General features: G+C 40.1%; 1 protein-coding gene across 3 annotated transcripts in view; it reads right to left on the bottom strand.

Moving 5' to 3' along the window:
• LOC129857727 (type II inositol 1,4,5-trisphosphate 5-phosphatase-like) overlaps positions 1 to 10,569 on the bottom strand; it is a 34,313-nt gene extending 23,744 nt beyond the window's left edge. For 2 of the 3 annotated variants that reach the window (XM_055926240.1, XM_055926241.1), the window contains exons 1-6: positions 10,216 to 10,569; positions 9,130 to 9,209; positions 8,927 to 9,024; positions 8,794 to 8,823; positions 8,594 to 8,704; positions 5,569 to 5,712 (exon numbers count right to left, since the gene is read on the bottom strand). In XM_055926240.1, the coding sequence (XP_055782215.1) occupies positions 5,569 to 5,712; positions 8,594 to 8,704; positions 8,794 to 8,823; positions 8,927 to 9,024; positions 9,130 to 9,209; positions 10,216 to 10,272 (520 nt within the window). In that variant the 5' untranslated portion in view covers positions 10,273 to 10,569. Of the gene's footprint in view, positions 1 to 4,498; positions 4,632 to 5,568; positions 5,713 to 8,593; positions 8,705 to 8,793; positions 8,824 to 8,926; positions 9,025 to 9,129; positions 9,210 to 10,215 lie in introns of those variants that run through there. The other variant, XM_055926242.1, reaches the window with a different exon arrangement.
• Positions 10,570 to 13,947: the final 3,378 nt, after the last annotated feature.

Below are 13,947 nucleotides of genomic sequence, written 5' to 3'. Positions count from 1 at the left end.
CTAGCAACTGCCTAGCAACAGGTAAACAACTTAGCTAGCTAAGAAAACGGTATAATTTTATGAAAAAATTGTTACTTTTTCAAAAGCCTTTCTTCTTTGTTTGCTGCTTGTTTGCTCTCCTATTCAGTCTGCAGTTTTCTTTTGATTTTTTTTCGATGTACTTTACTCTAAAAAAACATTTAAATTTCAATATTTGTAGGAGCTCATCTTTTCAGCTGCTGCTGCTTAATTTGGAACTTCTTATTTGCCAGGATAATCCAACCCCTTGACAGTTTGACACATCAAGAAGCTGATTAAACAGCATGATCATTACACAGGTGCACCTCATGCTGGGGACAATATAAGGCCACTAAAATGTGCAGGTGTCACAACACCATGCCACAGATGTCTCAAGTTGAGGGAACGCGCAAATGACATGCTGACTGCAGGAATGTCCACCAGAGCATTGAATGTTCATTTCTCTACCATAAGCCACCTCCAAACATTGTTTTAGAGAATTTGGCAGTACGTCCAACCGGCCTTACAACCGCAGACCACGTGTAACCACGCCAGCCCAGGACCTCCACATCTGGCTTCTTCACCTGCGGGATCTTCTGAGACCAGCCACCCGGACAGATGATGAAACAGCAGGTTTGCACAATCAAATCATTTCTGCACAAACTGTCAGAAACCGACTCAGGGAAGCTCATCTTCGTGCTCGTCATCCTCACCAGGGTATTGACCGGACTGCAGTTCGGGGTAGTAACCGCCTTCAGCGGGCGAATGCTCACCTTTGATGGCCACTGGTACACTTGAGAAGTGCGCGCTTTACAGATAAATGGCGGTTTGGCAGACAGCGTGTATGGTGTTGTGTGGGCGAGCGGTTTGCTGATGTCAACGTTGTGAACAGAGTACCCCATGGTGGGGGTGGGGTTATGGTATGGGCAGGCATAAGCTACGGAAAACAAACACAACTGCATTTTGTCATGGGCAATTTAAATGCACAGAGCTACCACGACGAGGCTCTGAGGCCCATTGTCGAGCCAGTCATCCGCCGCCATCACCTCATGTTTCAGCATGATAATGCTTGGCCCCATGTCGCAAGGATCTGTACACAATTCCTGGAAGCTGAAAATGTCCCAGTTCTTCCATGGCCGGCATACTCAGACATGTCACCTATTGAGCATGTGGAACACGCTGTACGACAGTTTGTTCCAGTTCCCGCCGATATCCACCAACTTTGCACAGCCATTCAAGAGGAGTGGAACAACATTCCACAGGCAACAATCAACAGCCTGATCAACTCTATGCGAAGGAGATGTAGCACTGCATGAGGCAAATGGTTGTCACACCAGATACTGACTGGTTTTATTTTTTTTAAGGTATGTGTCCAACAGATGCATATCTGTATTCCCAGTCATGTGAAATCCATAGATTAGGGCCTAATGAATTTATTTCAATTGACTGATTTCGTTATTTGAACTGTAACTCAGTAAAATCTTTGAAATTGTTGCATGTATATTGTTGTTCAGGCATAACCTTTATTTATCCAGGTTAATCTCATTGACATCAACTCTCTATTGCAAGATACCCGAGACAATACATTGCATTTTAAGTTGTTCAAATCAATGGAAGAGTCAAAGCCTGAGTCTAAGACAATATGGCCACTGTCTCCTACTGCTTGGCAGAACAAACTCTACGAACATGGCAAGTGTAATAGAGGAAATTGCTTTTGAGGGTGCATCGTTTTTGTTGTTGTTTAACCAGCATATACTGTAGCAGTATCTGATTGCGAGTTCATCGTTTATTGCATTCTGTTTTAGAGAATCAACTCAATACAAGCAGCTGTGCAAGAAATTAGCCAACAGGTTTTCATGCAATAGACCTAGGCCTACAAGCTTTTGAGATTTGTTGTCCAGTATGAGGACAAGATAGCAAAAAACAATCTGGGACCAGGGATGTATTCACTAGGAATGAAACTGAAGCAAACGGAATGATAACGGGGAGACATACTTGAATTTATCCAATAGAAACTCTTGTTTGTTGATAAATGTTTTCCATTTGCAACTGTTTGGACTAATGATTACACCCCAGGCTAAGCACAAGATGTATTGAGTTGCTTCGTGAACTAGGCAGGGATAACTTCAGGAACCAATAGCTTACTGCAAATTGGACAGGACTTGGGAGAAAAACAGTTAGAAGTTAACATAGGCTAATACAACGTAAACATAGGCTCATCCTTTAGCAAAGCCTACCACGGAACCCAAACCGTCTGCGCGCGTGTGCCATCGTGCGCCATCATGCATAAATGTATTTTGTCCCCCCACACGAAACGCGATCACGACACGCAGGTTAAAATATCAAAACAAACTCTGAACCAATTACATTAATTTGGGGACAGGTCGAAAAGCATTAAAAATGTATGCAATTTAGCTAGTTAGCTTGCACATGCTAGCTAATTTGTCCTATTTAGCTAGCTTGCTGTTGCTAGCTAATTTGTCCTGGGATATAAACATTGAGTTGTTATTTTACCTGAAATACACAAGGTCCTCTACGCTGACAATTAATCCACACACAAAACGGTCAACTGAATCGTTTCTAGTCATCTCTCCTCCTTCCAGGCTTTTTCATCTTTGAACTTATATGGTGATTGGCATCTAAACTGTCATAGTATTACCACGACGACCGGCAAAACAGTTCGTCTTTCAATCACCCACGTTGGTATAACCAATGAGGAGATGGAACGTGGGTACCTGCTTCTATAAACCGATGGGAGAGGCAGGACTTGCAGCGCGATATGCGTCAGAAATAGGAATGACTTCTATTTTAGCCCGTGGCAACGCAGACGCTCGTTGGTGTGCAATAATTGAATAACATGGATTTCTACATTTATTTTGCAACGCTCGTGCACGCAATGTGTCCGGTCGGGTCAGCATGTACTTCAAATCACATCACACACAAGTTCTTACCATCTCGGGGGATATTCCTTGCATACTATACACTCTCACAAGACAGTCAAGGTAAATGTTAGCTTTATCTATTGTTTATGGAAAGCGATTGCAAAACAATACAAGAGGAAGAACTCACATTTCTGTAGTGCAATGGAATCGCTTATAATCAGAGGCTACAGCTACCCAAAAGAAAAAGTCTAATAGTTCACCACAGATACAAAACCTGATAAAGACTGCATTAAGAATGAAATATATTGTTTCAAAGGCTAACCAAGAGGGAGGGTGAAGTCTAGGCTATTGAATGCTGTCTTTAGGCATACTGATGTACAAAACAGGGGCATTGGAGAACCAGAGTGCTATTTTGAGTAAACAAAATGACAGTATCAATTACAGCGTAGTGGGGCTGTAGCGCAATTGTCCATTTTTGAAAGTCATGTTGAAAGTCAACATCTAGACCTAGGACTACATTGGATCTCAGCTATTTCCGAAGGATGACTTACTGCATTTCACCTAAGTCCTAAATAATACACCACAAGACCCCAACGGAGCTTCCCAGTCCCTGACCTAACTTAATATTGAAAGTAAACATCTAGGCCTACATTGGCTTTCAGTAGGCCTATTTCAGAAGAATGATTTACAGCATTTTACCCTCCTACTGTCCACAGAGAACAGAAGATGAGCTAGCCTATAAAGTGTCTTGTTAGCAGGACTTTTACATGTTTTACATTAATCTGTGGTCATGGTAAGGCTCGTTAAACCTGTTAAAGGCTACGCCAAAAAACAGTCCACTGTAAAGGCAAAGTTAGTATTGCGATCATCACTAATTACAGTCTAAAAATAGAAACATGAAAGGCTGCCCTGTCTTGGTTCAATAAAGAAAAGTGTGAGTCAACCACTTTACTGTAGCATACTACAGTGTGGGTGCACAAAAGTCCGTGCTCATCACAAAGTTCAGCATTGCATAAAATAACCATTTGTATCTAGGAGTAATAAAATGGGCAGAGACATATGTTCTTATCTGCAATCTACTAATATGGACATTTTCCAAGATACAAAAATAAAGAGAACCCAAGACAATCAAACTACAGCGTCCATCCATTTTCAATTGAAATGAGTGGCTACTAATTGCCTGTCTAGCTTTACACCTTCAGTTGACAGATACTGAGATAGCTAAAACTGTGAAAATCCCAAAGCTGCTGAACGTCAGGTTTGCATGGTGCATTACCAAACCCAAATCAGGACACAATGACTGATGAAATGTCGCAAACCTACAGAATATGGACTATCTTAGAAATATAGATGGCGAACCTTAAAAAAAAACATAATATTGACATGCTGTATATGGATAGTTAGCTAATTACCTAACTAGCGCGCTCGTTCCAAACCATTACTCTGCTCAAAACATCCAATAAAGAAAGCCACTTAGCTAGGTAGAAGTTATATTCTTAGCAAAGCTAGCTAATTTGAACAAGCACTAATGCACAGAAAAAAAAGTTACTTGCGTTTCAGACTGCGCTAGCAAATAGACAATCTAAATACAACAGAAAATCATAAACATTTCCCCCTACCAGTGTCTTTATTCACTCTAGACATATCCAAGCAGTGCTTCCACGCATGATGTGCAGTGCAATGTCCAAGGACCTGTTCGTGCAAGGAATGTTGATACATGTTTTTTTCACCCGCACTTGCGCAAGTGACGACGGCGGTGTCACAAACCAAACTAATCAACCAAGAAAACACTTCGTCTCTCCGGAGCCCGTACGGGAGTTGTAGCGATGAGACAAGATAGTAACTACTAACAATTGGATACCACGAAATTGGGGAGAAAAAGGGGGTAAAAAAAAAATATACATTTAAAAAATGTAAAAGAAAAGAAAACACTGGGCGGTCTCTGGCAGGTGGCAAAAAAAAAAAAACGTCAGTACAAATGTTTACACAACTATGAAGCGTTTATGTCCGCCAAATGCAGTCTTACAATTATTTCCATGTCAACCATTTTTTTAACTAATGTGAATTGATATGCATTGTACATGCATAAAGAAATTGCATGAAATAATGAAAAGTATATTTCAGTGGCAGGAGAAAATTTGAGAAGATACAACAACAACAACAAATCAACAACAACAAATCAACATTGCAAATAGCATCTAGATGTACAGGTTCGGGCACTTTGCTTATCAATCGGAGTGCCAGAGCAAATAGCTTCCTTTGGCAGTGGCTGACACTGACAGGCACACATGTGCGATAGTTTGCTCACAGTGTGAAGATAGATCCATTGTGAAACAGTTTTTCTAGAGTTAAAGCCAATATGGAAGATAATGTTGTCAATCTCCCCAAAGTTTAACAAGACCAACTAACATCAACAAGAGACATGTCACAAAACCATAAGGAATGACATAGCTTTGTGACGTCACTTTGGAGGGCACCTCCTAGGCTTTGGATCAGATACAGTTATCATGATCCAAGAATCATGGTTAATTATCAATCATGTGCTTTCTTAGTGTAGACCTGTAATTTAATTCAGCTGTCAGCTACACATACTTGCTAGATATTACCACACAATGGTCTCTGTGTGATAAGGGTAGCAGTTCAGGAAGGGTACTGACTGAGAGGGACATGAAGAGGGCTGTTGGCTTACCTGTTTTCTTATGCTGGCAGATCTTGGTGTGTGTCGTTCCCAAAGGTGCAAGGGTCTGTTTAACGCCACCTTGGCCTTTGGAGGCTTTGCGGTACTTGTGGAGCCACTCAAACTTCGGTGCTTCCTTGGGAGACTTGCAAACATCTGAAGGAGGAAAAAGGAAAACATGAAAAAGGCACTTACACAAATCCCAAAACATGCCATTTCAATTGTAGGCTATAAACACACAATTGTAGGCTATAAACACAATTGTTGCCTATTTGTTATTCAAATAGTTTATATTTGTTGCTCCAATATCCCACGGAAGTGGAAAAGCTGGAGGAGCATCAATGACAAGGAAACAATTCCAAGAGATCCTCAGCAGTGATTCACAGAACACACAATGAGGATAATCATCAGTAATACAGTGAACTGAAAATGACACAGCATTTGCTTCATTCAAATAGGTACTCAAAGTAGAAAGTGATTCAGAGGCAGGTTACTTCACATTCTCACAAGCTAGTTGCCTCGTATGTTGAATCAAAATCTTTTGTTACTGTGTGGCTGAAAAAGGTATTCAGTTATGTTCCCTCTTTCACATGGTTCACACACACACACACACAAACACACACACAAACACACACTTCCTATTACACGTACATTTGCGCTACCTTGAGAATATTACCGCACCAAAATCACTCATGCTGCTATTTTATTTTCAATAAGACCACACGCTCGTACAAAGATGTCACTTTTCTGCTTACCTTGTGAGTTTCTCACATTCTTCCTGTTCACAACAAAACCTGCCAGGTTACCAAACCTTTCCATCACTGTTTCCTCTCACAGAGTAAAAGTGAGTGTGGCCCTTTTTAAAAAAGAACTTTAGTCCTACATCTTAAATTTAAGAGCTCCATTGTGTAAAGTAGTGAGCTAATGCCAAAAATGACACATACATAGCAAAGTAGACTCTGTGTCTCAACGAATCCAGTGGCTCATCCGATTGAGATAAACAGGAAAAAAACACGTAAAAGCCGAATTCAAATATATAATTCAGATGGAAGGAAATATTATATTTATCCTACACTTACATAGTTACAAATGCTTAGTTAAGCAACAGACATAAACTACTCAGGATGAGCACACAGCACTAAAACTATGCGCCTCCCCAGTCTATTTTCCTTCTTTCACTCTCTCTCTTTCTCTGATGCCATTTCTCTCTCTCTCTCTCTATTGCTATCTCTCTCTCTCAAGTATGCATCATATTTGGCTGTTGACTTATAAGTGACAACTGGTTCCCCTCTTTTTAGAGTTTTGTGTAACTTGTGGTGAGTAGCTACTGTTTCTTTGCTCATCTATTACATCATTTGTACTTTTACCAACTTGAATTAATCCTATTGTTGTCAACTGAACATTTTCTGAACCATCTGCCATTTTTCTGAGTAGCAACAAGTTCATACAGAACACAATAGACTTATGGTTCAAAAATATGTGATTGTCAGGGTTGGGTAGGTTACTTTCTAAATTTAATCCGTTGCAGTTACTAGTTACCTGTCCAAAATTGTAATCAGTAATGTAACTTTTGGATTACCCAAACTCAGTTATGTAATCTGATTACATTCCGTTACTTTTAGATTAGTTTCTCCTTAAGAGGCATTAGAAGAAGACAAAAATGTATGTTACCAATTGAACAACATCTATCGCAGGATAAATCAATGTTAAAGTTTACATTGCTGGCCATATGTTATTGACTGTATGTTTGTTTATTCCATCTGTAACCCTGTGTTGTTGTTTGTGTCGCACTGCTTTGCTTTATCTTGGCCAGGTCGCAGTTGTAAATGAGAACTTGTTCTCAACAGGCCGACCTGGTTAAATAAAGGTGAAATAAAAAAATAAAAAATATATGGATGTTAAATTTTACTCTATGGGTTGGTTATGTAGGCTTCTTCTAATCCATCGCTTTCTACTACATATAATATGATTAAATTATATATTTACATTAAAAACCAAAGTCTATCAGAATATCAGTCATTCCAATAAATGTTATACCCCTCGATCTTCAAGAATAGGACTTGGAAATATGAAAGTATAGATTAGTCAAATTATTTTACCTGAGCATAACCCCAAAACTAAGGACTTATTAGCCAGCCCTACTCTGTTGTTTATGATTTTGTTGTCATGTAGGACTGATTGGGCTCATTGAATCGAGTTGAAAAATAAATGCTACACTCATGGAATGGCATGCTTTGAGCACTACTGAAAAGTGCTATTTACAGTACATGTGAAAAATGAATGCCATATGCTGCATTTGCTATAGGCCTATTGTTTACCTTTTTGTTGGTGACACTTTAATATCTTGATAATATGTAGCTGTTTAAGGGCAAATCCACAGATCTTTTGGTAAAAAAGCTGAGGGTTGGGCCTGGAGATATGTAACCACTCTCAGATTAATAGACAGTGCTAAGGATGCAAGGACTGACCAATCATGAAATCCAAATGATTGTTTTAACCATGTTATGAGGGTATACAGTGTTTGTTAACATTTGCGATGTTTACAAACATTTGAGAATAACAGGCATACATATATTTTGAGTTCTCAAGGAGTATGATAGTTGAACTAAGCTCTTGAGGCATTTATAAGTTATATTCTTCAAGAATCAATGGATATATATGTATATATATCATTTATAAATCCAAGAATGGATGTAGCAACTACAGATTGCCCCTTTAAGTCTGTAGCCTATAAAAGCCTATTCCTGCTCTTTTCCCGCACTCCATCAAACACATTTGGTGTGTCATCATAGTGGTCTCTGACTTGTGGTCAGACTTGCTCTGGTGGAACAAACTTTTTTTGTCAATGCTGAATTGAATGTCAATGAAAGGAAATGACTGGTTTAAGAAATATGGTGGACATCCCCTCTTGCCCATGCCTCCACCGATCCAATGCTTATAGATTTGTGGTAAGTAGCGACCAGGTGTACACTTCAGGATAAATAATTTGGAATGCAACACTTGTGATAATTTGAAGGAAAAGTAGGCCATGTCTTACCCCTCCAGGCTTTGTTGACCTCACTGAGGAAAAGGCGAGAGTGCGAGCCAAAGGGGAGCCTCACCTCCAGATCCCCATCCTGGAAGTTCAGCCTCACTCTAGTGTCTGCACCTATATAAATATCATGTAATAGACATTTAATAACTTGGCCCTATGACCATACCAGGGGGAAATTGACCCAGGGAAAAAAGAAAACTCACCCACAACAGAAAGTTCATCTGCCGTGGACACTGAGGAAAGAATAACATGTTATTACAATGCATTATAAGCCTCCACCTCCATTATGCATATTATAATAAGCAAGTTAAAACCAATCCATTAACTATTGCATACCTTCCACAACTGCAAAGTCATTTGAGATGGGACAAATGTCATCCAATGTGACATCTTCACCAGTTATCGCCATTCTTCTATGGGTAAAAACAAACAGCCTATAGGATACAAAGGTAGGACATTACTATGGGCAGGTGTAACGCATTTTTTTCAGAGCATTTATATTTCATAAGTCTGGTGGAATAGCACCAATTTCAACTCACGCATGTTCCTTGGTGCGCTCCACCAAACCCAATAGTCTGCTTTCAGTGACATTGTCCACCAAGACAAGACATTGAACAGCATGTTTACAACAATCTAGTTAAGGGAATTGCAAAGATTTTTGCACAATGTTACATTTGAAAAAAGGTCTACAAAATTGTTGATATAAAAATGAAATGCTTTTTTTATATTGGGAAAAACATTATGCATCAAGTATCCTCAAAGAGGAGAGGCCTAGTCATTGCTATAAAAAAAATCAAACGTCTGGGAAATATGTAGACCTACAGTAGCCTACGGTTAGGGGCTTGTATTCACGGTAAGGTCTATCTACAGCCGTTGTATTAGGCGTATGTGACAAATAAAATTTATTTGAGTAGCTTGTATAAGATTGCCACCCAGTGGAGGACCTATCATATTGCAAAAATTGGACAGTAGCCTCTACATGTCACACCCATATCCATACAGGATTTACACCAGTGCTTCACCCAAAAGGCTCAAACTTTTCTGTTTCCATCTACGCAGCCCCGGCACTCGTGTCTCATTGGCCATGGCTTCAGCGGACCTGCTCTCGCTTGGAGCCGAAGCCAGGCCACTGGTACTTTTCAGTTGTCATGTACATAACACTGGCTAACTGTGAACTTTCACACCTTCTTATGCAGAGGTCGTTGATTCTGCTCTTCACGCATCTTCGCTGTTAGCCCTAGCTATTTAAACACAATGTCCATAGTATAACATAAGGGCGTATACTAGTGTAACACTGGTGTTACGGTCGAAAAGCAGCACAAATGTCCTCATTGAGCAACTTGCATTCTGCTTCTTCACACTCAAAGCCTATTAAATCCAAATAATTGTACTATTGAATTAAATATATATATAAAATATCACTACATTCAGGTACACACAAGTATAGCCTATTAGGCCTTGACAAACAAACTCCACGGCCTCGCCTTTAGTGAACTGCCCGTAGGCTACGCCGGAATGAAACATTGTGTTCTTCTTCCAAAGGAAGACAAACATCAGCCTTTAGATAACGCACTCGTAACATCCGAGTGATACAAAAAACATTTAGTACATGCTATAAAGGATACTATGACGCAATGTTCGTCTTCTGCCAAAATCTCTTGAATTACGAAGGATTGATCCATTACTTAAAACCGTTACTTTCGTGCGAACTCTCTCACGCTCTCAAAATACAGATTGAAGCGAGAATAGACACAGGCCAATCGTTTCTCTCTTACGAAGTTGGGCTAGACCACCTACTTATCGAGAACACAAAACAACAAAACCGACTACATTTTTGCTTTCACAGTGCGTAAAACTGTATTGCAGTGTTCCCGACATGATTCCGTATTCTTCTAGATGTCCTTATTCCCTTTCCCTTAGATACTTGTGGACCTGCCACGCAGAGATTTCAGCGAATAAGAGTGACGTCATGTTTTGGCTGTCGTTCGAGGAAATATTAATCGGATTACTCACTGTTTCAGTCAATCAAATATATTTATAAAGCCTTTTGTACATCAGCCGATGTCACAAAGTGCTATACAGAAACCCAGCCTAAAACCCCAAACAGCAAGCAATACAGATGTAGAAGCACGATGGCTGGGAAAAACTCCCAAGAAAGGCAGGAATCTAGGAAGAAAACTAGAGAGGAACCAGGCTCTGTGGATTGGCCAGTTCTCTTCTGGCTTTGCCGGTGGATATTATAGCAGGACATGGCCAAGATGTTCAAACTTTCATAGATGACCAGCAGGGTCAAATAATAATAATCACAGTGGTTGTAGAGGGTGCAACAGGTCAGCACCTCAGGAGTAAATGTCAATTGGCTTTCATAGCTGAGAATTCAGAGTTAGAGACTTCAGGTGCGGTAGAGAGAAAAAGTCCCGAGGCCTGGTCCCAGGGCTCAGGTCCTCCGGGAGGAGAGGGAGAGAGAGAGAATTAGAGGGAGCATACTTAAATTCACACAGGACACCAGATAATACAGGAGAAATACTCCAAATATAACAGACTGACCCTAGCCCCCAACACATAAACTATTGCAGCATGAATAAATACTGTTAAATCGGACAGATGCAGGTGTAATATTAAATTGTAGATGTGCTATCTACTTCATACACACCAGGATTGGATAGGTTACTTTCTAAATGTTCTGTTAAATTACCTACTAGTTACCTGTCCAAAATTGCAATTAGTAATGTCATTTTTGGATTACCCAAATTCACTAATGTCATGTCATTACTTTCAGTTGCTGTTGGATTACTTTCATTTAAGAGGCATTAGAAGAAGACAAGAAGGATGATCGAACGCATTTGGTGTGTTATCATAGTAGTGGTCTCTGACTTGATGTCAGATTGGCTAAGGTGGAACAAACTCAAACTTGCACCTTTCTTCAATCCTAAATTGAATGTCATTGAGAAAACATAAAGGTGTTATAATGTATTTGTTCGCAAACATCCTTTCTGAATTTAAAAGTACTAATCATCTAGTTTTTCAAAAGTGTTTCTAATATGATTACAATATTATTTGCTGTTAATGTAATTGATTACAGGTATAAAAAAAATGTAATCAGATTAAATGTAACTGGATTACATGAAATTAGTTACGGTACTCCCCAATCCTGATACACACACATATCAAACCCTTATTCATCAGGCAAAAGAAAGTTACATTATTATATTATTTGGACAGTATTGTGTAGCCATGTCTAGCCATCAATAATTTTTGTAGTTTAATAGGAAAAAACATAGGCCCTGGACCTTTTTATTAAGATAATACTGCATTGGATTGAAGTGTTGTAGTTATTGTATTGGATGGCATTTCTCAGGAAGAAATCTAAGGAACAAAATGTCACAATATCTTATTATGAATGTCTTGTTGTACTGTGGCACAGCTCTATTCTGGTGCCTATTTTGTGTTCTATTAATGTGCCTCATGGCCCCATGAGAGCCAATTGGAGATTAATTCCTGGCTCTCTTGCTGACAGGGCAGTCCTCTGCGTCACACCCCAGGCAGTGGCACCTCTTCCTATTGTTGGACTGAGACTCAACCTTCAGAGGTCTCTTGTAAGAATGCAGAGATCTCAACTGGAAAGGCAAAGCCCGTCTGAAGTCCTGGGCTGAGGATCAAGAGGGACAAAGTGATAGATGATGAAAACAAAGAAAACGAAGCAGTATACAAACGTAATGATCTGTAAACAAAGTACTATATGTGAATGGACAGCATGTGGCCTATTGTGTACATATATGATATTATTTTCTACTGCAGAGTCTTATAAGCATATGTGGGCTGGGCATCCTGAAGATGCAAGACACTATAATAATAAACTAAATCATTCTACACTACACCCTAAGACCCCTTACGTGTGTGTATCTGAGATCCACATACTCCATAGTTCCTCCTTAGTAATAGTAGAGCATGCATTTGAGGTGGCTTTCTCAGAGTGCTTGCTGTGGGTGGAGCCAGAGTATGGCGAAATATCCTGGGCGTCTAGGACGGATCTGGTGGTTGTTGTAATGTACATAACCTCTTCATCGTCAACATGAGTTGCAGAGCGGCAGGGAATGTCCCGGGACTCCAGGAAGAACCTGGTGGTTGTTCACATGTACACCACATCATCCTCAGGAGTAAAAAAGACTGTCTGGGGAGTCCAAACCCTCTGGTTAAGCGATAAGAGACTCCCAGGGGCTGTTCGGCTGCTTCAGGGTTCCTTGCTCCGCTGGAGTCAGGAGTCCAGACACAGGGTGGCTTTGTGGATCAACACAGACAATGTGGCAGATGGTAAAGAGAGTTGAACAATACTCAAACAAAACAATCCAATGCAAAATCAAGCAAATTAGACAAATTAGGCAAACTAGCACACGAGACAGAGGTAGAACTCGTAACTGACAGGTAGCCAGGCTTGTCATAGTAATCATAACCAGACTAAAACGATTGGCTCCAGGCATTCGAATGAGGCATGCCCCAATCTGTAGATCAAGAGGGAAAAAATGTTGCTCGTAAAGAGTGGATCGGGTAAATGAATTGACCAATAATCAAAGTTTAGCAGATTAAGCAGCATGGTAGAGTAAGATCTTACCCGAGAGCTGGTTTGAGCTACTTTGGAGCTCCTTTGGCCCCACCTGGGTCTCCAGAAGCAGGGTGGGTCTGTGGATCAACAGGGACAAAGTGGAAGATGGTAAAGAGAGTGGAACAACACACCGAAACAAAGCAATTCAATGCCAAATTCAGCAAATTAGATCAACTACCATACTAGACACCTGTTAGGTAGTCAAGGTCTTCTGACTGAGAGGACTGGTCTCTATTGGATAAGCTGTCCTGAGACATGTCCAGGAAGGAGGTTGGCCCATAACTCTCCCAAGCAGATGACGACATAATTGACATCCTCATCAACAATTGATTATGCAACAAACTGAAGCAAATCTTCAGGGGTACTCTGATGACTTAAGCCTACAAATTAAAAGGATGATTGACCTGTAAAATGTCATTTCATAAACAATCATAATGTCATGAATCAAAATAAAATGGAGGAACCTACCGGAAAAAATAATTTACCAATATTAACAGATTAGCAAAGATCTCTATCTATGGTAGAATTATTTGTTTAGTTTCTTCGATTTTTATTAGCTCCTACCCGAGAAGTGGTTCACAAAGTTGGTTGAATGGATCACATCATTGTCATCCTCATCAACACCAGGGTTGGAGGGAATGGAGTCATCTATGAACTTATTAACAAGATCTCCAGGGGTTCTATTGGGATGCAAGGCTGGTGTTGAAAAGGATGGGTGATCATTTGCATTCATAGTTGCATCCATAGTCACACAACT

This window comes from Salvelinus fontinalis, chromosome 6, assembly GCF_029448725.1.
Source record: "Salvelinus fontinalis isolate EN_2023a chromosome 6, ASM2944872v1, whole genome shotgun sequence".
NCBI classification, from domain to species: Eukaryota; Metazoa; Chordata; class Actinopteri; order Salmoniformes; family Salmonidae; genus Salvelinus; species Salvelinus fontinalis.
This window is presented reverse-complemented; position numbering and strand designations above follow the sequence as displayed.